The 26,287-nt window shown below is 41.1% G+C and overlaps 1 protein-coding gene across 5 annotated transcripts in view; it reads right to left on the reverse strand.

Annotated features, from left to right (window-relative positions):
- Nucleotides 1–10,353: 10,353 nt before the first annotated feature.
- Nucleotides 10,354–26,287, reverse strand: part of ST18 (ST18 C2H2C-type zinc finger transcription factor) — a 329,266-nt gene continuing 313,332 nt past the window's right edge. For all 5 annotated transcript variants that reach the window (XM_084784732.1, XM_084784735.1, XM_084784733.1 and 2 more), the window contains 5 exons: nt 25,619–25,840; nt 22,397–22,485; nt 16,894–16,997; nt 14,896–15,039; nt 10,354–12,797 (listed from right to left, as the gene is read on the reverse strand). In XM_084784732.1, the coding sequence (XP_084640858.1) occupies nt 12,657–12,797; nt 14,896–15,039; nt 16,894–16,997; nt 22,397–22,485; nt 25,619–25,840 (700 nt within the window). In that variant the 3' untranslated portion in view covers nt 10,354–12,656. The remainder of the gene's footprint in view (nt 12,798–14,895; nt 15,040–16,893; nt 16,998–22,396; nt 22,486–25,618; nt 25,841–26,287) is intronic.

The raw sequence follows: 26,287 nt of genomic DNA on the forward strand, positions 1-26,287 counted from the left end.
GCCTCCCCTGCCGTGGTGAACGTTGTCTCCCAAAGATGCAAACCAAAATAACCCTTCGCTCTCTTGTTCCTGTCAGGCCCTTTGGTCATGGTGACGAGGAAGCAGGTGAATTCAGTCTGTCCTGAATCAGTGGCTCACAGGAGAATCACTGGATCTCACAGTTCTACTTGGGTATTTGAAGAGCTTTCATACTACTTCAAAAACACGGCTTCGCTAATGTATATCCTCACCTATTACTCACAGAAGCTCCTCTTCCCCCTCCATAGTATCCATCTATGTCTCCGTGATAATGGCCAGTCTAACAGGTGGGAGGTCATCGCTCACTGTGATTTTAATCTGCGATATCTCTGGTACACACGTGGCTCTTTGTATCTCAGGAAAGAACATTTAATCAATGGCTCTGTGAAGTATGTGCATGCACATCCAGAAGAAGAAAAAGCGTACTCAGCTATTTAAAAACAAGGAAAATTTGAAATTTGCAGGCAAATGGATGGAACTAGAAATGATCATCCTGAGTGAGATAACCCGGGCCCCAAAAGAAATGCATGATATATACTCACTTATAAGTGGATATTAGTCCAACATAGATGTCCTCTGAGAGACTCCACCCAGCGGGGATGGGGGACAGTTACTGAGACTCAAAGCTGGACACTGAGCAGAGTGCTGAGAGTTGTAGGGTGACCTTGCTAGGCCACAGTGGAAGAGGTCACATGTAGTACAGAGGACAGTGGGTAAGCTGAAGTCAGAGGTTAGGGGAGGAGGGCTCCCCTTTCTAAGGACTAGGGGAGGGAGAAAAAGGGAATTAGGGATGGGATGCGATCCAGAGGTGATAAGGGAGGGGGTGGGATCAGGAGGTGATTAGGGAGGGGGCTGCAATCAGCATGTAAAGAATTCACGTTACAGAACAAGCAGGCAATTTATATCGCTAATCCCACTACATGGGAACAGCTCTGAAACTGCCTGAGATGCAAATGTCTATGCATAGACAAGGCTCATGTTTGTCACAGATTCTCTATGACTGATCATTAGAGGCTATTCTTAGTATAACATGAAGGAAGATTTGCAGATATCTTCTGCTCATACAATGAGCAGAGAAGCAGCCTTAATCGGTTTGTACATCCTGCACACCTCATAAAATTATAATGTTAGAACTGTATAATGCTTGTGAGAAATTATATTTTCAGAACAAAAGAACTGGACACTGATGCTGGATCAGACCTAACAGGATTCATTTCTGCCAGCATGCTGCACACTGACATCCTGCATCTTCCAGGTTCCAGCCACAGGACCTTCAGTTGCTGTCACCCATCAGAATTGGACAGCTTTCAGGAAAGCATTGTAGAAGCATCTAATCCCAATTGGTCCAACATTTCAGACTGTCCCACATAGGACTCCTATTAAGGATGGGATTTCTCAACATTTAGAAACTGCACCACAAATGCTATCCCTTGCTTACTTAACCATTTCCCCCCATTTTGACAGGGAGAGACTTCAAAGGTATTATTTGCCCTAAATCAACCTGAAGAAACTTTAAGAGAACAATGTCCTAGGTCCTCTAAGGGGAGGTTGGGTAGGTTTCTGTTTGCTCTCTTGGGCTACAGACTCTTATTTTCATCAGGAGGTAATTATAAGTTATTATTGGTCTTAGACAGAGAGAAAACTAGGTTGGACTCAGGAATGCCTCTCTTTTTCTTTTTCTCTCTTTCATAGGTAAGGACATAGGAGCTGAAAAGAAAGAAAGGGGGATATAGAAATAGTGAGGGCGGCTAGAACAAAATGTAGGTTATTGAATCTACTCCTCAACTCAAGGCCTTAACTGTTACTCACAAATAAAGTTATTTTTAATTCATTGGTATAGGATTTTGTATATTGATGCAAGATTAAAACTAGTTTAATCTTAACACAAGAATATATATCCTAGATCTAACAGGTAGATATGATTCTATAGATATATAAGGTAAAAGAGTTAAATAAGATCTTCAAAAGCCTCAGAGACCTACAGAATGTGGCGTTTAAAGATGTTTTTATTATTCTAAAGACTCTTTGACAACAAGACAGTTAACTCCTGGAAACACCCAGCCTACCTCAAAGAAGATGATCAACATCAAAGAACCTCCTTATGGAGATGGCTTCAAATGTGGCAAACCAGCCACTGGGAAAATGTCCTCATTTCAATCATTGACAGAATTCTGCCTAAAAATGGGCAAGCTTAGATACAGGCAAAGTCAAGAGCTGGACTCTGCCAAGACAGGGTAACAAGTCCTCAAAAGTTCTTGCTTTGCAAATAAGCCTGTCAGAGATATTGGGCTAGAATGCTGAAGATGATGCTCCAACATTATAGAGAATGTTGGGTGACTGTCTCAGTCATTTTTTTTTTTCATTTTGGAAGCTGCTAACTTGCACTACCAGTTCACTCAGGTGTTTAAGTTTTATCCCTTCTCAAGTCTGATGGGGTTGAAGACCATATAGTTTAGCCTTATAATTAAGCTTAGTTGGTTAGGGGTTAAGATATTTTAAAATCAAGATAGATGGTTTAAGTTAATAGAGATGAGATATGTTAGATATTGATTTCATTCAGAAATTTAGACCCGACAAGATAGGAAAGATATTTACTTCAAGTTTGATAAATACGAATAGCCAAATCACATGGTTCTTTCTGCGGTGTGTAGTTTATTTTATCCATGTGTAATAATACAAATGTATATGTTAAAATAAATAAATTAATGAATGAATAAATTAAAAATGAAGAAAAATTAAATGTATATAGAAAATTAACTTGTAACACACCATAATAATGTAGCTGCAGCTCATTCAGTGATTATTAAAAGGTGAGTTTTGCCTGTTCCAGCTCCCATGTTGCAGCTACAAACCTTGGTACATCAGAGTGACTTTATTTGGAGATGGGGTCTTTAGAAAGGTAAATTGAGGTATAGATGGGCCATATATACAAGGATCTGTCCTACTAAGAAGAGATTAGGACAGACTGAAAGACACACACACACACAAACACACACAAAATCACATACAGAGAAGACACCATCAATTCCTGCAGAGAATGCACAAGAAACCTAACCTGCAGCTGATTGGCAATGAAGAAACGAAACTTTAGCCCAGTCTGTGGCAATTAGTGTGAATATGCTGAGGCATAGAGTGGGTTAAGCAGTCTCTCCATGGACCTATGTAGAAACAAGGTTCCTCACACCGTGTGTTCTGAATAAGTCAGGTGGACGAATCATATAGAAATGGTCTCAAAATTATGAAAGGATGCTCAGAAAAATGATACCCACTAAGATAGGAAATGACTCCTGAAATGGAGTGCACCAGGGGACTGTGCATAATTCAGTCAGAGGATAAGGCTGAAAAAGCCCCTGCAAAGTTGATTTACTCACTGTTCAGTGCCAGGTCCAAATGGAACTGCAGTGGAGAAATTAGCATTCGATTATTGCATAGCAGTTTTGAAAACCTGAGCCTTGGCCAATTTGTTTTCCTGAATCTATGTAACATTAGATAATGTGGCTGAGACTATAATACGTTTCAGTGTCTGACTGATCGTTTAGCTAAAGAATCAAAACTGTGTTTATATAGTTGCATGTGTTCTCCATCTCCAAGTCACCGGATAGAGGTGTTTTTGTTTTTGTTTAGTATGAATCATACTTTGACATAAGTTGTGTGTGGAAAATCCCCGTGGTCCATAGGCTTTTGTGGGTGGACTTTAGAAAGCAGCAATCCTATCGTCACTGGCTGCCTGTAAGTGCCTGGCCTCTCCCGCAGTGCCCATGAGGGAAGGCTTAAACCATCATGGAAGGAGGGTTTCAGCTTGTGCTTGCCATAGTCTGCCCTCTGGTGCTCCTTGTATCGCCTGGCATCTTAGATGTGTCCTCCAGACACAGGCCAGGATTCCACTGACGCTCATAAGAGGAAAGAGTGATAGGAGGGGAGGAGGCCAAGTGAGGAGGTAAGTTAGGAGGTGAGCTCAGGAGTGGGTCCTACAGAAGAGTGGGAGCAAGGCCCACAGAGGAGCCCTGAGGACCCTGTAGGTAAGGAATGAGAATGAGGAAGACCACCTGCCATAGGCAAGGATGGCCTGAAGAGGGGACACAAACCCCTCCCACAGCTCCCCTGGAAGATACAATTGCAACCTAGGCAACAGGTGGGGTGCAACTGTGGGCCCCTACAACAAGAGGGGAGCATGACCCCATTTCTTTTTTTCTTTCCCTCTTTTGTTTCTCCATCAGTTACGTTTACATCTTCCTGAAAAGTCAGCCATTTCTCTTCATCTGAAGTTAGCTTCTTTCATGCATCATACCACAGGGAAAGGGGAGCCTTAGGGACCCAGCTGTAACCCGAGCCAAGCCTCACTGGCTCCGTGCCTGTACACCAAACCCCAGAGACTCCAGTGGCTAAGTACCTCTATAAAGGGTCCTATTGAATCTGGTTTTGTATTGTGAACAGAAGTAGAGACCCAATCCCAAAGCCAGAAGGCACACACATATCTTCGGACCAATGAAAGAGAGTCATCAAGTGGAATACTTAAAGCCAAATAAAAGGCCATACTCCCTAGAATTGTAGTCTTCCCCACTTTGGGAGCCTCAGCCTGTGAGCCACGCTTGCTAGCAAACTTCCATCTGCTTGTCCTGAACGTGTCCTATCATTGGTTTCTTTAGCACATAAGCAAAAGAACCATCCTGCTAACTGTATCAGTAAGGCTGAAAGCTCCCCAGAGATGGACTCACAGAATCCTTAAAGTATCTTATAGCCCCAGGTCCTAGGACCCCTTCCCCAGCTCCAGTATTGGAGCTATATACCCCAGGGTCACTGTTTGATGATAAAGTCCTTAGAAGGGTAAGTTGAGGCTAGCTGGGTGGGTGTATTTAATAGGGCTGTCCTATAAGAAGAAAGAAGGCCGCTCACACTGGCAGAGTGGGATCCCATAGGCGTGCTACAGGATCCAGCACGGAGCAGGCAAAGGGGTTTTGGCATGCCTGCTGTTGAGGCACTCATAACAAAGCTTTGGAGGTTTTGAGGATTTCATACCATGGAAGTGCCTGCAGACTCAGGACGGAAGAGAGGAGAGACCTGTAAAAGGAAAGCAGGATTTCTTCCTCATTCTAAGGAAGGGGTAGAGGCTACAGAGTCCCAGGTCCAGGTATTTTTAATTAATTAATTAATTTATTTATTTATTTTATCTATTACATATACAATATTCTGCCTGCACACCAGACGAGGGCAGTAGATCTCATTATAGATGGTTGGTGAGCCACCATGTGATTGCTGGGAATTGAACTCAGGTCCTCTGGAAGAGCAGACAGTGCTCTTAACCACTGAGCCATCTCTCCAGCCCCCATACTTTTTTTTTTTTGAGACAGGGTGTCTCTGTGTAGCCTTAGCTGTCCTGGACTCTATTTGTATACCAGGCTGGCCTTGAACTCACAGAGATCCGCCTGCCTCTGCCTCCCAAGTGCTGGGATTAAAGGCATGCACCACCACGCCCAGCCAGATCTTTCCTAACTGGTGGAGTTATGTAGCCTATGAGAGAAGGCTTTGTTGGTATATACTGAGTCATGTGCCACCTATGGTCCTTTGGCCTGCAGACAGACATCATTGCAATTGATCTAGAGAGCCGGGTGTCTACTCTGCCCAACCCTCCGAGGACACAGCTGTGAGCTTCCTTTCTCATCCATGTTGTTGATTTTCTTCTCCTTTAAAAAATATTTATGCCAGCCGTGCGTGGTGGTGCACGCCTTTAATCCCAGCACTCGGGAGGCAGAGGTAGGCGGATCGCTGTGAGTTCGAGGCCAGCCTGGTCTACAAAGTGAGTCCAGGATGGCCAAGGCTACGCAGAGAAACCCTGTCTCAAAAAACAAAACTATATATATATATATATATATATATATATATATATATATATATATATATATATTTATTTATTTATTTATTATGTGTGTGCATTCGTGAGCCTGTGGGAGTGTGCACACATCACATGCAGACGAGAGGCTATAAAGGCTAGCGGAGAGTGTGGGGCCCTCTGGAACTGGAGTTACAGGCAGTTGTGAGCTGCCTTGTGGGCACTAGGAAGCAAGCCTGAATCCTCTGCAAGAGCAGCAGGTGTTCGTAAATGCTGAGCCTTCTGTTGCTGGAGCCATATATTGCTGGTTTTCTTACCCATTGTGCTGATGTTCCTCTTAAAATCTTGAACTGAATTAATCTACTAGTTTATAGTGTCTTTTGGGTCAAGAAAACATCTGAAGTTTTGTAGGGGCAAAATTAATGCCGTATCCTATATGTAATTTATAGTCTACAATTAATGATGGTCTGTACGAGACCTTGTCCTCTAGGTGCCCTTCTCCTTGCGTTCTGGGAATGACACTGCCAGCACTCTCCAGAAACTGCACTGGAACAATTAGATACAATTAACGCCCAATGATCCTCTGAGATAAAAACAACTTCCCTGGAGATTTAGCTTCCTGGACCCCATCTACCTTGAAGATCTACATTCTTGAGACACACAACCTTCCCTGGGGATCTGGCCTCCACCCGACCTGCCTGAAGGACTACATTCCTGAGACTCACAATCCCTGCTTATGGTTTTGTCCTTGCTTCCCTTTGAGCCCCCACCCCTAATTAAAGTTTTTCCTTATAAACCCATTATCATTGACGCTCCAGTATCAGGAAGGATGGTGATCCAAAGCTCTGAGCCTGTAATTCCCTGTGTACATTGCATCGGTATCGAGTCCTGGTGGTCTTTTTTGGGGGTCTTGTGACCTGGGTAATCTCAGCATAACAGTTTAATCTGCCATTTTACTGATTCCAGTGACTTTGAGTTTAGTAGTTTAATACCAACTGAGCATCGGTCACTCTGCTGGGATGTAGTAAAAAAAAAAAAAAAAAGACTGCTTTTGCAGAAAGGAAAAGGATCCTTCTAGCTCTCCTCATTTTTATGTGAGTACTATGAAGTACAGGCTAGCCCAAAACTCACAATCCTCTTTCCTCTGTCTCTGGAGGACTGACTGCTTGGAATGCAGTTGTGAACCACTACCATACTTGGTTTGTTTTCCCATTTTCAGTAGGTTTTCTAAGTTTCAAATACAGTTTTTCATGTAGTTACATCGAAAAACAATTCTAAGTGTTATACAGTGATCCTTTAAGTCAGAATTTGTATATCAAAATGGGTAATTTTAAGAAAAGGGGGAAAAGAAAGGTAGAAGAGGGAAGGAAGGGAGGAGCGAGAGGGAGAGGAGGGAGAGAGAGGGGAGCAGAGGGAGAGAGAGAAAACTAGGAAACAAGTGACACTCAGGCCAGGTGTTCACTGCATTTGTGGATGTCTCAATGTGATTACTGCTTTGTGCTTTGTTTTTGTCTCTGAAAAGAAACAATTATCAGTGCTCTCGATATTTTCTGCCTTGAAATCCCCCCAAAGCATATGTTTTCCAATCTGTGACAAGTTGACAAGTGTAAAAAGCAAGATATTTTCTTTTTTCTTTCCTTTCTTCATTCCTTCTTTCCTTTGTGGTTTATGATATATGATATTAAATCACACACACAAATATCTATCTAGATCTAGATATAGATACAGATATTGATAACACTGTATTACGGTCACCGTGGTGAAAAGTAAATGACCTAAAGGACAGCCTGGGCTCACCTCAGGCAGAATGTTGACGTAACAGAAAAACTGTTATCAGGTAAACAGAAACTTAAAGTCAGCATTCCTTAGAAATCTTGTCACCAGCCAAGTACAATGCATGGAAGAAACCTAGACCAAAATGGCCAATGGACAGCTCATTATCCACAGGTGTAGGGCGAGCAGGGACTGCCTCTGACATGAACTCTGGTGCCCCCCCCCCCTTTGATCACTTCCCCTTGGTGTGGGGACCCTGCAGGCACACAGAGGAAGGGGAAGTAAGTAAGCTATTGGGATGAGACCTGATAGGTGTGGTCATATGGTGGGGGAGGAGGGTCCCCCCTGTCAGAGGCCTAGGGGAGGGGAATAGGGCAGAAGAGGGAGGGAATGGGAAGATACAAGTGAGGAGCTAGCATTCCAGATATAATATGAATAAATTATAATAATTAAAAAAAGGAAAGAACGAACCAAAAGGCATCTAGTTCCTACTTAACTCAAACAACCTACATTCCTGCCACACACACACCCCTCCCCATCCCCCCCCCCCTGTTCGAAGTCCCCATGCTATCCAGAGGCTGCTATGGCCTACACTCCATCTCTCCTGCTGCTCTAACTCCCAGGCTGTTCTGGCTTCTGCATCCCTCCTCCTGTCCCCATAAACCTCATAAGGTAAGGCTCTTCCTGCTGCCACACCCTCCCCAGCAGTCTGAATCCCCAAATAAGCTCTCTATTCACGGAGTGGTCTAGTTCAGTGGTTATACCTTGCAGATGACATCATTTCTGGCAGGAGCCTAACAAGATCCTGTTGGTCAAAGTGGGGATGGTCAGAAGTGTATACTAGGCTTCTTTATTTCTGGAAGTGCAGCCAGCGTCTATGGTAAAAACCACTTGTTTTAGTAGGTTTTCTTAAAATACCCAGAATCGCTTGGTTAGCTTTTCAAGCAAAGGAGGCCGAATCTGGAATGTACTTTTGCTCAGTTCTATAGTCTTGGGCAAGCTACTAACTTTCCTGAAAAGCAGCCGTCTCATCATTTTCATTGGATATGGTGAGATGGCCCCATAAGCTTGAGGATTCTCTGAGTGTACAAAGCATCACCGACTGTGAGTGACAGTGTGGACAGTTATTAGTAAGTTCAATCTGCTTATTGTACGTCACCTGCTGGATAGCTAAAGGAAACAGAAGGCACTACTTGCAGACCACAATGAAGTGGGTGTAATGTGTGCAAAGACACAGAGAAAACATTAATAGTGGAATCCTTATGTGCTAGAATAAGTTAATTTTTAAATCCACCCATCCCTTTCTTTTCATACAGAACTTAGGATCCACTAGAGGCATGACAGAGTTCTACTGACCTCATATATATATATTTAAATGGAATGGTGATGGACAGAAAATGACTACAGAAAAAAGTCCTTATTGATTTCACATCCTATTACACCTGAATCCATTACCATCCGCTTGTTAAGCCTCCTCAGAGAAGATTCTGGGGATGGAAGGTGAAGCTTCCTGAATGCGGAAGGTAGCAACTCTGCTGTTGAACCACACCCTGCTTTGGAATTCAGCCTTTCTTTGCCCAGCAAAGGCTGCTCCTGGGAACTTGAACCACAAGTCCTGGAACTCTGCACAGTGCATCCTCACTCCACTGCCCTGGACTGTTTTTTTTTTCCTCCAGTCATCTGGCTTCTTCTTGCACTTGCCTTACTGCTGGTGGACGTCTTCTCTCCACAACCTGTACTTGTAGTACGTCTGCCTGCCAGTCTTTTACCAAACTGTCTCAATAAGTCTGGAACTCACACTTTTCCAGGAACTCGAAGTTGGCTAGCAAACTCTCATATTGTTTCCAGAGGAGCCTGTATGTAGACATGTCATAATACATATCATTTGTCACTCTGTTCCCATGAAATTTAAGACCCCAGGAAGCAGGCCGTCCTGAGGATGTTCTGATCAGAAATCTATGATGTGAAAGGAAGGGCCTTGCTTGTCATTCCTTCCAAAGTTCCAGTGGATTTTGTGATAAATTGGTATCATGAACTGCAAATACTACTTTCTGATAGAAAGGTGGGATATAAAATGTTCCCAGTAAAGGGGAAACTATAATCTGGTTGAGCAGCTCTGCATCACTTTCCTGGAACATATCGCACAAGAATCTCATGCAGGCTTAGTGACTTAGTATGTGGTGCTCTGTGGAAGCCAGCCCAAAAAAAGGCCCGCTCCTTCTGGGACACAGCATTCCCTTCAGTTAATTGGCTTTTGTTGTGTAAATTTTACATTACCTATGAGGGAAAACCAGATCTAAGAGATGTATTAAGTCTGGCCAGAAACTTGAAAATAGAGGATACTGGTGACTTAGATAAGAATACAAAAGCATAATAGGTAGTCTAGAATTATCTGCATTTTTTCACCTAGCTGGCATAAATAAAAACAATAGTGAGGACCCCCAGCATTTGGTATCAGGAAAGGATTCCTCAAATGCTGCTCATTAGACCCGGATGACATCCTTCTAGTTCTAGCAAAGGCAAAGGCCCACCCCATTTCAGAGATATGTGTTACACCAAAGTGCCGACCAATCATCAAGTGGCCAAAACCCTCTCAATTTGTGGGAAAAACTGTTAAGCTAGACCTGCTCAGTGTTGGAGGCTTTCTACAACATCAGGAGCTGTGGGATGTAGGGATGGTGACATCTGCCCTATAAAGTAGCTCAATAAATATCACAGCACAACTCATTATCAATTTTTATTTCCTACCATACACCAAATGTACAGCACTGAACACAATTTTGTTGCATTGATGTAAGAAATATTAATTGTTTGGAGAATCAGTATACAAACAAACTACTTCAAATAAAAATGCATACATCATTGCCTTTTTTTGTTTACAAAAGACCCAATTTACAGTATCAATCATTAACACCATTGAAAAGAAAACAATTCAGTGCGTGTTACAAAACACAAGTGCCAAGGAGGCAAATAAATACAGACACACGTCATAAAACTATGTGAACACAAATAAGTTAACTGAAGCCAGGTAAATTATAGTAATAAATACGTAGGGTTGTAAGAGATCTCTTTAAATAAAATACATAACAAACTTGTTAAAATATTTAGCAAAGTAAACTTCTGTCTTTGTAACAAGGGAGCCCGTTTGTGTGCTTCTTTGAAGGACTGTGTAGCAAAATGTTCAAAGACTTTAATAGGAAACTCTGTGTCCCGTTTATAGTAGACACCACTCGAAGTAGCTGCTTTTTTTTTTAAATTGAGCTTTAAATAAACACCTTTCCTACCTAAGAACAGACATCTCATTTTCACTAAGCTAAGAGTCAAGAGTTCAAATGAACCCCAAGCCAAGGATAAGCGCCACTTGATGCATAACAATAACCACAGTTCCATGAGCGTGGGGGTGACGGTACCACTCTTCATGTATCTGAGCGGGTAACAGTAGTAACAGTGAATTCAAGCCTGTGAATGCCACCACACTAAATCTAAATATCTATGAGGCTAATCAAAAAATAAACACTTTTATTATAGCACAGAAAATTAAGCCCACACTAAAGTTCATGTGTACTTTTACATAGAGGCACATCTGCACATGAAATGTGTGTGCACACCAAAAAGGCAGTTTAGCTGGTTGTCTATACCTTTTCCTTAAAAAAAATAAATATAAAAAAACCTTTGAAACAATGCTTAACTACTTTACAATCCCTGAAATAGACATTGCCTTTACTACAGCAACTACTAAACTCTGATCCAGTTGAGATTGTAGGTTCAATTTCATGTGTGGATGAGTGCCTGTGAATGCATATATGTGTGGACTCTGTGTGTGTGTGTGTGTGTGTGTGTGTGTGTGTGTGTGTGTAAGCATGTGTGTAGCTTACTTTGCATCACTTGTAGTTCAAGAGTTTTATCAAATTGAAAGTTGTCTTATTCCCTAGGGAAGCACAGACCAATATTGCCATATTCAAGCTAACCACTAATATTGGAATAACATTTTTCATGTCTTAGTATGTTTTCCATTCTTTTCCAGTTAACCCAGTAAGATAAATGCTATTTCAGGGAATATGGTATCTACAAAATTTCATTTCCTTTTGTATGTGTCTGTATCAGCTAAGTACAAATCTACACCAATATTGTCACTTGTATATTGTACTAACATGTAGCAGGAAAAGCCTGGCTGGTCACATCAAAGCTTATTTCTCTTCTTGGGAAAGGGTTATCAACTAGCCAATGTGACTTGAAAAACAAAAATACAAATCTGATTCCCTTAAAATGATTTAAACAATTCAAATAAATAATTCATATTAATCAAATCCGTGCAGCCACATGGAATACTATGCTGACTATTTTATTTAATTATTGCTATTAAGTTCTTAGTGTGCTGTCTGCTAGCACCCAATGCTTTTGTGAGTGCAAATTTCCCACTAGTGGGCGCCATTTATCTTCATATTCCTTTGTAGCTCGCCTTACAAAAAACCATTTATAAATACAAAACAAGTAAAGGGGGGAAAAGAAGTGCACAGTAGAACCCAAACTTGGCCATAGTGTAGTCCTGACACTGGGATTTCCTTCACACATTTTTTGTTTGTTTTTTGTTTTTTCTCATTTAAACCCAGAAAGATATGTGATTTGAGAACAGCATTTCTATCTAAACCCTATTAGAAGATAAATTAATAAACACACCTGTAAAAATATGGTAGACTTCAAAATGCAGTTAAAAGATAAAAAACTCTCTGATTAGTAATAAATAAAATATAAAATGTCACATTTATTGTACATATACTTTACAAAATAAAGAGTGCAATGAAGAAATAAAAGAAAAAGATATGAAAATAAATGAGATCTAATAATTGACTGCATTGTTTTTAATCCAAAGAGTTTATCATAGTTTTTCTTTCCTTTTTCTTGTCATCTGGGGAAAAATTAGTGCAATGTTGCAATTATAAACGCAGGGGACAGCCTCCAGGCTGCAGGGGTATCAGGCCCCTGAGGATCTGTGGAAGTTCACTGCTGTAGTGACCTTTGTTTCCTGCATACTGATGTCCTACACGTGGATGCCTTTCACCGCCTGCTTGATGCTTTCCAGAAGAGCTTTGCATTCTGGGGAATAGTCCCGTTCCAGATTGCTGTACATGTCTGTGAGAGTATTTACATATGCTTCAAAATTCTGCTCATTGATAGGTCCCTGATGGAGACAAAGCACATGGAAACCAATCGCAGAGGTCCAGCTGCCCCAGGGAAGATCAGGAGACAGTGAAGAATGTTGCCAACTTATGTAAGTAGGAAGAGAAGGGTTTATATAACTTTTTCAGTTTAGAGTATGACATACAAATGTGAGTGTGTCTAGAGTTTATCTGTTTACTCTTAATTCATGGCATTAATGAAACTTGATTGAATAGTATTGGGAATCAACCTGAAGCCATATAATGAATGCATTTGGCTGCTGAGCTAGAGGTCTCCAAACTACAGGCGAGTATTGGGAAGAGTCTGGGCCTGATTTGCACTTGCTCAGTACAAAACAGCTGCCTGTGGAAGGTATGTACAGAGGATGAAGATCTGCTGGGCCAACTGTTTCATTAACAGTCTTAGGTTGGAACGGCACGGATTTTAGATTTAAGCCAGTTGCTCACTAACAGTTGTGATAGAGATTTTTCTACTACCACAACTCTGATCATTTTCCATTCTCTGTTTCTTTAGGGAAAAAATCAGTGTTAGAAGAGCCAAACTTGTTCACCTTTACCCTTGGTGGGTATTTTGGCATCTTCTTTGTACAATATAATGGTTTAATTTATTTGTTTGTTTGTTTTGTTTTCTGAGACAGGGTATCACTTGATAATAATGGCTGGTCTCGAACTCTCTATGTAAATGGGTCTGGCCTTGAATCCAGATATACCTGCCTCTGCCTCCCAAATGCTAAGATTAAATGAGAGTTTAACAGTACTGGGACAGATGCACAGACACACACAGACAGCAGACACACACATACACATACTTAATGTATATGGATGTTTTGCATGTATGTCTATGTCTGTGCAGCCCTGAGCTGCCATGTAGCTGAACTCAGCAGAGTTCAGATCTTGAATACATATACTACTTTTGATTCTACTTTTGCTCTGTGTGTGTGTGCGTGCGTGTGTGTGTATGTGCATGTGTGTGTGTGTGTGTGTGTGTGTGTGTGTGTGTGTTTCTTACAGACTCATGAACAAAGACTCTTGTGGCAGGATGGATAAAGGCCCTATCAGGAATCTCACTGTCTTATGCTCTCCTGGCTCATGCCAGCTTTGAGTCTTGACCCAACGATGGAGGTGGAGCTAGGACTTTCTCTGCTACAGCTAGTTGGGAAATCTTAAGTGCTACAGCACCTCAGATGGTCCTTGAATGGTAACTAGGTACATATTATAATGTGGTCAGTCATTTCTGTGGTATGGACAAAGAAGGAAATACTAAGTAACATACATTTGATGGAGGAGCTAGAAAAACATTAAAATGGAAGATGCTAATACCCAATAATCTGCTTGACACTAGACAAAGTTAGATTATTGGGTTTTTTGTTTGTTTGTTTGTTTGTTTTTTTGTTTTTTGGTCAAGAAACATTTAGGATTGAGTGAGATAAAGAAGCTACGTTAGCAAGTTAAGATAAATTGAGAAATTTAGTGTTTTGGGCAAAATTTGATTTCATTACACTGTTGCTTTACGCCCTCTTGTATGTTAACTGGCAGTTCTGGTTTAAAGATACAGGCTCTGAGGAAATCAACAGCATCAGCAACAAAGCCCTCAACAGTGCATCGCCATCTCCAAAGGCTGAGTTAGATTTGTAAAATTGTGAATTCTAAATGATTGTATGCTTAGATTTTAGAAATAAGGATGCCTCAGTCACACCCATGCTCTCTATGCTCCATGAAAGAAGTTGGATATTACAAGGAGTTTATTGAGAATGGAACTGTTCATTTTACAGTTCATGAGTTAGGTGGATGATGCTGAGGGCTGTCTAGAATCTTCTGTTTGGAAACATATTTTTAGTGAGTGAGCTCTGGCCTCCAGCTTTCATATACCTTCATAAAACAGGTTCAAGCAACCCTACATCTTTAAAGAATCCTGGCCTTTGGGAAAGTCACTGGCCTTCAATTATCTGGATATGTGTGTTTACCATGTTCTCAGATAGGGGAATCATTGAGCATGAGAATGCATCATGGGTAGGTACTGTTGACAGTTCAGCCACAGGGCAATGAAACAAAGACACCAAGGTGGATGATGGGACTGCAGAGCCTTGCTCTTGGTCTTACCATCTGTGGAAGCTGGATGTCAGCAAGGCTGGAGATGAGAGCCTGACTAAGCCCTGCCAGCTCCTTCAGCAGACTCTCATTGCTCTGTTCTATAAGCTTGTTCTCCTCCTCTATGGTCTTCAAGTTGCTCTCCATAGACGTTATCTAGAACACAGGTAATGACATGAGAAGCAGAGCTTGAGCCCTGTGCAAGGTCTCTGGGGGAAACCTGTGGCTGCATACAAGAGCCAAGGGTATCTCCATCCCAAACTGCAGCCCGGCTCCACTGCTCTAAGTGTCGGTTCATACCTTCAGATCTGTCCTTTCAAGACAGACTTTTCCATAAACTGCAGTTCTGGCTTCTCTACATGGCTAGATGGTGGCTATCATCTTAAATTCAATATGTCCTAAGTCAATCTGCTATTTTCTCTAATCTTGCTCCAGCTACAGGCCTGTTCTTTGCAGAGAATTACAACTTGAATGCTGCCCTGATTTAGGGTTCTTTCTTTCAAGCTTACTGAGAACTTCTTTTTAAAACATGCAGGAGGAGGCCACTGTCCACTTGCATTGGGGCCACTTGAACTCAGCCATTGGTGTAGTGGTATCACTTCTCACAGGTGTCAGCTTTGCTCTGAATAGTCTCTTCTTGGTCCTCTTCAATACACTACCAAATTTAGTCTCTTCAAGGTCAAGTTAGAATGTACATCAAAGATGAGTGAGTTACTCTTAAACCCCAAGCCCTTCAGAGGCTCCTCATTCAATCAAATGAAAGGCCATGGGCATCAACATCAACTAGGTTGTACTATGTAAACATCCCAGTGCCATCTCTGGTACCCTTCTGAAACTTGCTCAACCCAGATATCTTACCTCTAAACATATCCCTCTAGTGCTTAGATCTCTAGAATTCTCACAATTAGGGCTTTGGCCCTAGTCTGTCTCAAACAGTCTTCCCCTTCAAAGTTGGCTAACTTTCATGTCTAAAATCATTGCTGAGATATTTCCTTTTTCTTGGGTCTCAGCCATCCTGTTTAATATCAAATCCCTCCTCCTTCTGGCAGCAGATTTTACACACACACACACACACACACACACACACACACACACACACACACACACACACACTTTACTATCTGTCTTCCACACTGAGAGCAAGCTCAATGAAGAAGAGTCTGTGTTTCTTGCTAATGGCTTCATGAAGCTCTTCCTGTGGACTTCTGTAGTGTTCACAAGATGGGATTTTAAAAGGCTATATTATAGGAATTAGACTGAGTAGGTGAGGATGCTGAGAGAGCAGTGGGATGAAGCTGATGAAGCTGGGATGAAGGAGGAGAGGCTGTGGGAGGAGCAGCAGGAAGGACCGCTCACCTTCTGCTTGGTCTCCTTTGTTTCTCTACTTCTAACTTGATGCAATGAGGTTCTTTTTGCTTTTTGAGACTGCAAAGACTGAACCCAAAGTCTTGCACACGGGGTAGGAAAACAACCTACCACCAAGCTACATCCTGAAGAACAGAATTTGTGTTCACATCTTAAAAAATCCTGAGCTGAAGTTTTAGTGCCCAGTGGTCTGGATTTAGACATCCTTTCAAGTTTTTCTATAAAATATTTGTGCAAGAAGATCTGCTTTTAGCATGGGCAGCAATCAATGTTCTAGAAGAATTAGATTTAAAGAGTTTGATATTTGCATTTTTAATACAACTAAGGACTCTTAACCTTTGTGACACAGTTCTCTACAAAGTACCACACGTACTACTGGTGTCTGCACAATCATCTTCTTTATTTTCTCATCAAGTGGGGCTTCTATGCCAGCTAGATAAAGGCAGGAGTAACTCTTTCCCCTGGTGCTGGTCAGGAGCTACAGACATGAGCCACTCATTCAGGATGAACAGCTAAGAGCTGACAGAGAGACACGTTTCTCTAGGACATCATCACAGCTTCCGATGCAAGATTCAGGAAGCTGGAAGTTTTGTCCCCACTAGAGGTAATAATTATTTTAGAAATAACTAGTTAGTGCTTTTTAACCTGGGTCTGAAGTTTCATCATATCTGCTTCGATTTTAAGGTTGGATTCATTCAGTTCCTTTATTTCTTCATCCAAATGTCGAATTTCTTCATCACCGTCAATACCTGTGAAGAGTTTCCAGTTCACAGTTAACAGACAGCAAGGCCAGCAATGGACTATTTTATGTTTAAATATGAGACTTCAGCTTAGTGTTTTTACCCAAACTATATTAGGATTCTGGGGGGAAAGGGAACAGTTTTGCAATTTAGTGCTTTTTAAGAAAATGGAAAAGCACCAGCTTTCAGGTGGCTCCACTAGACCCAGTGAGCCTTCATTTACAGCCCCAACAGATGTGTACCACTGTAATCCTTATATATATGAAATTGTTGTGCTCCTGAAATTAAAGTAACTTGGCAAAAATGAAATGAACTAACAGTGTTCAAGTCTTCACAATCTCTTATACCACTGCAACAAGGATAGTGAGGTCACAAGGAGTGCCCAGCAATTAAATACTTGCTTAGCTGAGATGACTCTTAGGAGCCATGCCTGTTGTTCTTGCGTTTAGTCACTTATGGATCTTTAGGCTTCAATTTCTGTAAACATATACATAGTATCTACCTGTGAGGATGAATGCAATAAAATGGAAACTGCAGAACAGTGTCCAGTGAACAGGTGTTAGTTGTCATTGCTGTTTTGTAGAGTGAGTGCGACCTGCTGCACATTAGAGTAATTTCGTAAGAGCATTTTAATTACAATTTTACCAACACTAAGTTACTGTAGTTTTCTGAGTGAATGGAAAATAGTCCATAACCTGTTGCTATAGCTCAGCCATGTCCCCTAAAAGCTCATGCGATCAAAACTTAACTCCAAGTGTCATATTTAATGGCTGGAAGTAGGGTGCTTAAGGAGTGATTGGGAGTAGATGGAGTCATGAGTCATCCTTGTGATGCCACTAGTAACTCTTCATGTAGAGAGACTGGAACCAGCACATCTGTTCCACATGATATCCTCCACTACGTAGTCATGCAGAAGGCGGCCCTCACTAGATGCTCCACAGATGCTGCCGCATGTTCCTGGTCTTTCCATCCTCCACAACCATGAACGTAATAGACTTCTACTCTTATAGGCTACAAATATCGAGAATTCTATATAACAACTGAAGATTCAGTAAGGCATCTATTGGGGATAAATGTGCATTCAATTCTTTGTTACCCAACAGTTTCATTCCCAAGTGCATACCCAAAGCAGGCAGTAGCACACACAGGATTCACTCACAAAATGTGCACAGACAGACTTCACAAAAGCCCAGTGTTGATGAAACAAGACAGATGCTCCCCCATTCCAATCATGATGTGGATAGCTCTTCTAAAAAAGATTTATTTTCAAGTGTGTGCATGTGTGCGCACACACACATGCACACACACACACACACATGCACATACACATGTACTTGCAGGTGCATATGAGGTTCAAAAGAGGACACTGGATCTCCCCTGGAGCTGGAGTTATAGGTGGTTGTGAGCTACTTAATGAGGTATTGGGAACTGAAGTCAGATCCTATTCATGACCAGTAAGCATTCTAAACCACTGGTCAATATGTACAGACTTTGAATAATTTGTAATAATCTAATATGATGCAAAAACCACTGTAAGACCTGAAATTTTACAGTTTTTTGATTTGAGCAAGTGAAAAGTCCCCTTGTTACATCTCTCTGACATACTGTTTTTCCTTTGTGTCTTTCTCCACTCTCATTTCATGTGTTTTTTAAAAAATAACTGGTGAGACAGACAAAAAGTATGCAGAGTTTTGAAGTATTTTACACAAATAGAGTGTTGTAAGGACCATCACTGGAGAATATTCTCAGTCTGACTTCAAAACTAAGAAGGCAGGCAATTGAGACATGAGCAATTGCCATGAGTGAGATGAGCATCCCAGGGGTAGGGGAACGGAAGGCACGTGGATGCAAGTAGGAGAGAAGTGGTGATTCCTAGCACTGTAAGAAGGTGAACTAGGGGAGTGGGTCATGGAGACCTCACGGGACTTGAAGTAGGATCCAGGGAAGGATTCTTAAGGTAAGAAGTTACTGTGTTCCCCTCCACCTTTTCTGTGTTCTCCATCAGCTTTCCATCCTTCCCTCCCTCCTTCCCTTCTCCCTCCCTCCCTCCCATCCTCCCTCCCTCTCTTTCTTCTCATGATGCTGGAAATCAAATGATGCAGGGCCCTGCACACACAAAGCAAGTACTACACTGCTGAGCTGCATCTACAGTGATGAACTTAAAAACACATCTGGATTTTTGTGGAGAAAGAACAGATAGAACAGAAGCTAGTAGATAGTTGATCAGTTGCTCCTGAAGTCTTGGTTATGACTTAGTCCCTGACCCATGGCCATGTAAGAAGAAATAAGGGAAAGATATAGTCTTAAAACACAACATGCAGGCAGAATTTTCTAGATTTGTGGTATATTAGAATAAGAGATGCAAGAAGGAAGCAATTATGGGGAGTATTTACTATAGTAAGTAGAATAGTTATAATGGGCAGTCTTCACAGTGGAAAGGAACAGGGGTTAGAAGTTTGCAGTGGGATGATTAAATGTTTGATTTTGGCTGTTATCGGATGCTTTTGAGAAGTCTCTGTAAGTGAGTGTTTAGTAATGGCACTCAGCTATGATAATGTTTCCCTGACACTCACTGCTTACAAAGATGGCTGTTACAGTTTAGATATTGAATGATGTCTAAAGGCCCATGAATTAGGGCATAGCCTCTAGGGTGGCACTTTGGGGAGCTTATGTGGGTGTTAAGAGGCTAGGTATTGTTACAATGTTACAAAGAGTCTAGGCCGGGTTACAAAACACTGACTTCTTTCCTGGCTTCAGGGTCACAAGTTGAGTGGTTTTGCTCTGGCATACTTTGTTACCTTAATGCAAGACCACATCAGTGGCCATAGCTGGGATCTCTAAAGTTGTGAGCCTACACAAGTATCAATTCTTTTAACCTCACAATTTCAGTCAATTTAAAATCACATTGGAAAGAAGACTAGCAGGAAGACAGCTACTTACTTAAGGGTGTGAGATCTGGAAGATGCCCATAACAACTGGTTCCTCAAGCTCATTGGGAATTACGGTCATGGGAACAGAACTTTAAAAAGGTTGTCAGGGTGAGAAATATGGCTCAGTGGGTAAAAGTGCTTGTTGTACAAGCCAGACAACCTGAGTTTGACTCCGAGACTCTATGTAAAATAAGACGCCACAGCACCCAGTAGTAATTCCTATGGCAACACAAGAGGCTGAGGCAACTAGCTTGGAGTATGCAGTACAGTAGCGTTAGCAACAGGAAAAGAACTGATTCATAACATTCTACAAAAGTTTGAAAGAGAGTACAGAGGGATATACTAAGAGTTTCAAGGGAGGAATGTTGTAATTATATTGTAATCTCAAAAATGTTTGACAGGCATATATGCACATGTATAAACACATGATAAATAAATAAATCAGCTGTTACTACAGGACCTGTTATGCATCTGGCTCTTTGTAATTCTCATCCAATTAATAAACGGGGGACTAATACATTATCAATTGTGAGGTCTGGGAGATATTTTAGCAACGGTGTTGAATTCAGTCAGTATCTTTGTACTTTTTTCAGTTAGGACATTATTTATCTGCTTCCACAGAGATATTAAACCTTTCCACAGACAGCCAAAAGCACCTTATTTCTCATTCAATGGATGTCGTTCCCAAAGAGTGGAGCTGAGAAGAGAACTCAAATGTTGAATTTCCCTTTGAACTACCAAGCAGTGATTCATGTAGATCATGAGCCAATCACTATCTCATTCTATAGAAGGGAAGTTGAGGTACTAAAGTTCTAAATCAGGATTCAAACATGAGTTCTTAGACTTCAGATCTTCCCAGAGCATTACTCAAGGCCTCTATTTTATGTGATGTCACTTACTCATGCTCAACTTGAGACTGAATATGAATGGAAATTTCCAGAAATAGCTCCTAAGTTTTTAAAAACTTGGATTTATAGTAGGTTGTTGTAATTGTGATATTTTATTACTATTTGTTGCTAATCTCTTACTGTGCCTAATTTATAAATTAAAAGGTAGCACAGGTGTGTACATGTAGGGCTGATGCGATCTGTGGTTCAGAATCCACTGTTTTCTTGAATGTTGGATGGGGCATTGTAATGTCACCTCTACTCACAGATGTCTAATGTGTTTTGGAAGCATAATAAGATACATATCATTGGTGTTCCTTTAAGTTCATGCTGGTAGAATGCTAGGCTAGCTAGGTATTGCTATAGATCAAGGAAAGCATATGAATATCCTATTATATGTTCACTCCATGAGTTTTGTGCTCTTATATATGGTGTGAGCTAAGGTGATATATAGACAAATACATATTAGTGAGTCCTAACTTCATGGAAAGTGTATTGATGAAGAGGCACTGGAGGAGTGAGGTAATTCAAAGACACATCCAGAGTCCTAGACAAAGCTCAGCTGCTTCACCTCTTGAGTGTAGGAAGCTTGTCTGTCTCTAACATCTAGAGGCTAAACCTCTGGGTGCTGACTTTCTGAAGGTCTTAGCAGTGGGCAGCCAATGAGTGAGGGAGGCATCTAAAGGTTGCTGGAGATAACCCAGATGAAGGTCTCCCTGAGAAGGAAGCGATAGGCAGCTTGATAGAGCTCTTCTCTCTATGATGCCACACATCTACTTAGAAGCCCATATTCACATTAAATAAGCAAAAAGACTTTCAGAAAAGAAATGTGAGAACCATTCAAAGCTCCTAGCTTGAGCACAATGTTAGAGTGTACACTCAATGTGGAAGAGGCCTGGGGTTCCATCCCTTGCACCAAAGATGAAAGAAAATAGTTCTAGCTCAGCTCTAATCATGTACCAGCACACAGAACTGCTTTGCCACTGTGTGCCTATTGCTTTAGGGAGATCTTTGATGGAAAAGAAGACGGCCTGAGAGAACCCGAAACAATGCTGAATGTAACTTAGACAAAGACCCAAGGACCAAAATAACAATGGGAGCTTCCAATGAACTCAGAATTAATATATCTTAATGCTGAGAATGCAGTGACGCTAAGGACTAGGTAAAGAAACATATATATCTATGTACCGACATAGATATAGAGATAGAGACAGATATTAGAGCACCCACAGTCACCATATGCATGCATACATATGTGAACATAAACCACAGACATGCCCATGCACACACGTATACATGCATGTAGACACGCCCTTTGAAGAAAAACTGTCCTAAAAACACTAAAGGATACAATTATTGTGTCTCTCAACTTATCTGTGTGCTATTTCATAACTTTTCTTGAAGGACAGCCTTATTAAATAGTGAGGAGACATGGAGAAATTGTTTCTGAGATAAGTTACAGTTTTAGCTTAGATCTGAGAAAACCCTTTTGTTCTTACACACTGAAAGTATGCTTTGATACAGGGCATATGTTCATTTTCCGAGGCCAGTGGGGTCTACTGCTTAGACCGTGGTTGAGATGGTGACTTACCTCCAGTTGCTTTGAGCTTGATGGTCATTAGTTCCTCAGAGACCTTGACCTTTTTGATAGCTTGTGCATTGAGAGGGCATCCGGATAAACTGTGAGAAGAGGATTTTTACTGATGTGTGAAATGCAGGTCATTTCTCATAAAACTAAATTATTTCTTGCTACATGTTATTGATATTTTTACCTGCTCATTAATTATATCACAACCCATAGTCTCTTTGTAGACCAGTATATATATATATATATATATATACACACACACACACACACACACACACACACACACACATACGGTCTAAAAGTGATGCAAAGTGTTTTGCATTTTTCTCTTAAATCAAAGTACAGGTTGTCCCTGCTGACACAACCACAGTCTCATTCACTTGGCAGAACACTGATCTTGCACACTCATGAGTGTGCATTCTGTGGTACAGACTTTGTTTTCTGTAGATACAAAACTTCTCACAAGGGTCATGAACAAGGACTGTTGTCACCCAGCCCACATTCATGAAAAACAAGGCAGAGTTGAATTCTTCCTGTTTTCATACAAAGTACACTCTGATCTTTACGGATTGACTCCGTGGTAAACAATGGTCAACTACAAGCCCCCTCTCACTACAGAACATCCAGTCTACTTACGGAAAGTTTCTAATTTTTTCCTTCAGCCATTAAAACATTATGTTTCATTTAAATTTTTCTATCCTGCAATGGGAATAAAAGCAGCTGCTGCAGGTGCAGCCAGGGCAAGGAGATCTATTATCTGTGCCAGTGCTTATGACCCTGTCCATTGAGTCACTGCTCTCTTCAGCAGGCTTCCTTCCTTGAATGTCACTTGCTTTATTTAAATAGCACCAGTGTGATAATAACAACACTGAACAAAACCTGTTTTGCATTGTTTATTAGCAGAGAACTTTCCTGTTCTAAGCAGTCATTAATTCTTTCATGGTTTTGTTCTATCTTTGTAGAAACCATCTTTAGATTAAAATAAAAATGAGAGTATTCAACCATCTAAAGAATCTTCCCCCATAGAAATGTGGTTTCAATTTGTCTATAAAACAATCATTTCAACCTGAAGTTCAAGATGCTATGATGCCACTTGGAAGAAACATTTTCTGGAGTAAAGTCCTTAAGAAACATAAACTATTGCATCCTTTAAGAATAATGAAACTATTCTACATTAAGAGTCTATAAAACACAGATACCAATATAAAACTTTAATGATAATAGATAACAGGTAACATTATAAAAATGGTTATCTGGTTTGGTCATCTTTGATAAGTAATAAATTATTTACGACAAAGAAGAAAATGAGAGGTATGACTTGAGCTCAAAATCACTTTGGAGCCTCTTTCAGCTACAATAAGATTCATGGTGACTCTTTCTTTCTCTGTAGAGTTTATATGACTTTGTCTTCTTTCATTGTCACATGCTGTGTTCTTAGAAAATGGTTGTGCAGGGCTTGCATACTTAACTGCTAAAGTGGAACGCTAAAGGACTCCTTTTTTTAACATAATGGACAGTATCATTTCATTTAAATCTTTACATCTTCTTCCTCACAACATCTACCTTGCAATTTACCGTAACTTCTTGAAGCATTAGCCATCATTACACAGCTTAGGACCAGTGTGTGGTGTCATGAAAATGAGGCCTTAGAAGGTGGAGGTGGGTAGGTGGATCCTTGAGCTTACCAGCCCTTTAGCTTAGACTACTTGTTGAAGTTTCAGTGAGAGATCCTTTCTAAGACAAAAGATGAACAACCAGCCCCTGAAGAAAGACCCTAGGGTTGTCCTCTGGCCTGTGCATGTGTGTGCATGTGTGTGTAGATCACAGGTCAACCTCAATCTCAGCAGTCTTTGCCCAGGCCTCCACGGACATGCACAAGCATGCATGTGTCATCGTACCCCAAGCTCCCACGAGAAAAGTCCTTTATGGATCTGAAGGTGAAGCTTGGAAGGCCTGGGAACAGGCTTGTGGGGGGTGTAGGCTCCATAGTAGAAAAACAAAACAAAAGCAACCCAAAATTCAAGTTTGATATGATTTAATAAAATCAGCAACTCAGTTAAGGCATATCAAAGCAGAGGTGAGCTATGTCTTCATTTCTTCTCATTATAGATTAGGTATATTCAGGGTAGTGTGGCCACAGATTCATTTTCATTCTTAAAACAAAATGGCATGTGACTCAGCACATTTGATTTATGACTGCTGTTCCTAGATAGGAAATAGCAATCCAGACATATTAAAACAAGGTTTGCCATGGTGGACATGAGCTTGTATTTAAAGCCATCCAAAGCACACAATTTGGAAAACATTTTCTCTATAAGCAGGTTTCACTGATAATTTCAAAACAAGCAATCTCTGGAAAGATAATTTTCTCATATCAAAGTTAAGGTTTTCCTCTGACCTGCACACAGAAAATTCAAATATCTCCATAAGCCAGTTTTACTGGAACCTTGAAAGCGATCACTTCCTATAGGGATAATTTTCTGGTATCATTGATTTGTACCTTTAAAACTGAAAAAGTGTCAAAATGTCCCAACTTTGCTTAGTTTGTATATTGAGCATAAAATAATCAGTTCCCTAAAACTGCACAGGAAGTTGCCTGAATGGGCAGAAGAGGATCAGGAATTTTCTAGCTTTTTTCCTTTAGGAAGAATGTGAGGCAAATAGCTGAACTAAGATTATCCTTGTGCAACTGAGGGTCCCCTTGAGAGTCAGGGGCTCAGTGAGGATGCTGTGACATCATTGCAAAGCTCCAGGTCCATGTGCCCCACCGGCCCCCACACAAGTATCTTCCCTTCAGGCTGCAGTGGGTGAATCGTATCATCCCAGAAGCAAAGCAATGCTGCCCCAGTCTGAAATTGGGTGGAAGCAAGAGAGGTAGGGATGGCAGAAATACATAAGTGAAAGTTTACAACTGCGTGACATAGTGGAGTGGATAACAGTACTTGGAACTAGAATGACACATTAAAAGACTGAGCCACTTTAAAACAGCAATATATGCAATATTTTAGAATGTAGGAAGCAAATGGAGTTTCTAGAGCACTTGAAATCTGTACAGTGAATTTTCAGAAACAGAAAATGCAGTTTTGAATTTTCAGGCTAATTCAATATCTACTTTGCAAGATTCGGTGTTATGATGATAATATGTAGGGAATTTTGACCTTCCCCCAAGTAACTCACACCACAACCAATCACAGGAGCAACAGAAAGACAGAAAACAAGCGTTACCTTCTGTGGGTGACGAAAACGTTATTAACATGACCTAGTCCATTGCATCCTGGCAACGGACAGTGGGGAAGTTCTTGCTTGTTCAGTTTCCAGGAGAGAGGGGCCCCGTTGAGTGGATTCTCCTTCTGTCTCTTGGCAGCCAGAGGACAACCAGAAGCTGTGCGGTGCGATGTGTATTTACCTGATATGTGACCTTGGCCATCACACCCTATTACAGGACATCTAAAGAAATACAGTGGAGCCATTATCAGGGAGTCACAGCTCCTATTATACAGAAGGAACCAACAGCTGAGAGTTTCAAAGGATGTAACTAAATGTTGACCAATTTTATGTCAACTTGACAAAGGCTAGAGTCATTAGAGAGTAGGGAACCTCACCTGAGAAAAAGCCTCCATAACATCAGGCTGCAGGCAAGCCCATAAAGCATTTTCTTACTTAGTAATTGATGGGGTAGGGCCTAGCCCATTGTAGGTAAGTGGGTTCTATAAAACCCATAGAGAGCAAGCTAGCAAGCAGCATCCCTCCATGGCCTCTGTATCAACTCCTGCCTGCAAGTTCCTGTTCTGTTTGAGTTCCTCTCCTGACTTCTTTCAATGATGGAATGTGATCTGAAATTGTAACCCACAGAAACTCTTTCCTTAACTTGCTTTTGGTCTTGGTGTTTCTCTG

This window comes from Acomys minous (assembly GCF_964271855.1).
Source record: "Acomys minous genome assembly, chromosome: 1".
Lineage (NCBI taxonomy): Eukaryota > Metazoa > Chordata > Mammalia > Rodentia > Muridae > Acomys > Acomys minous.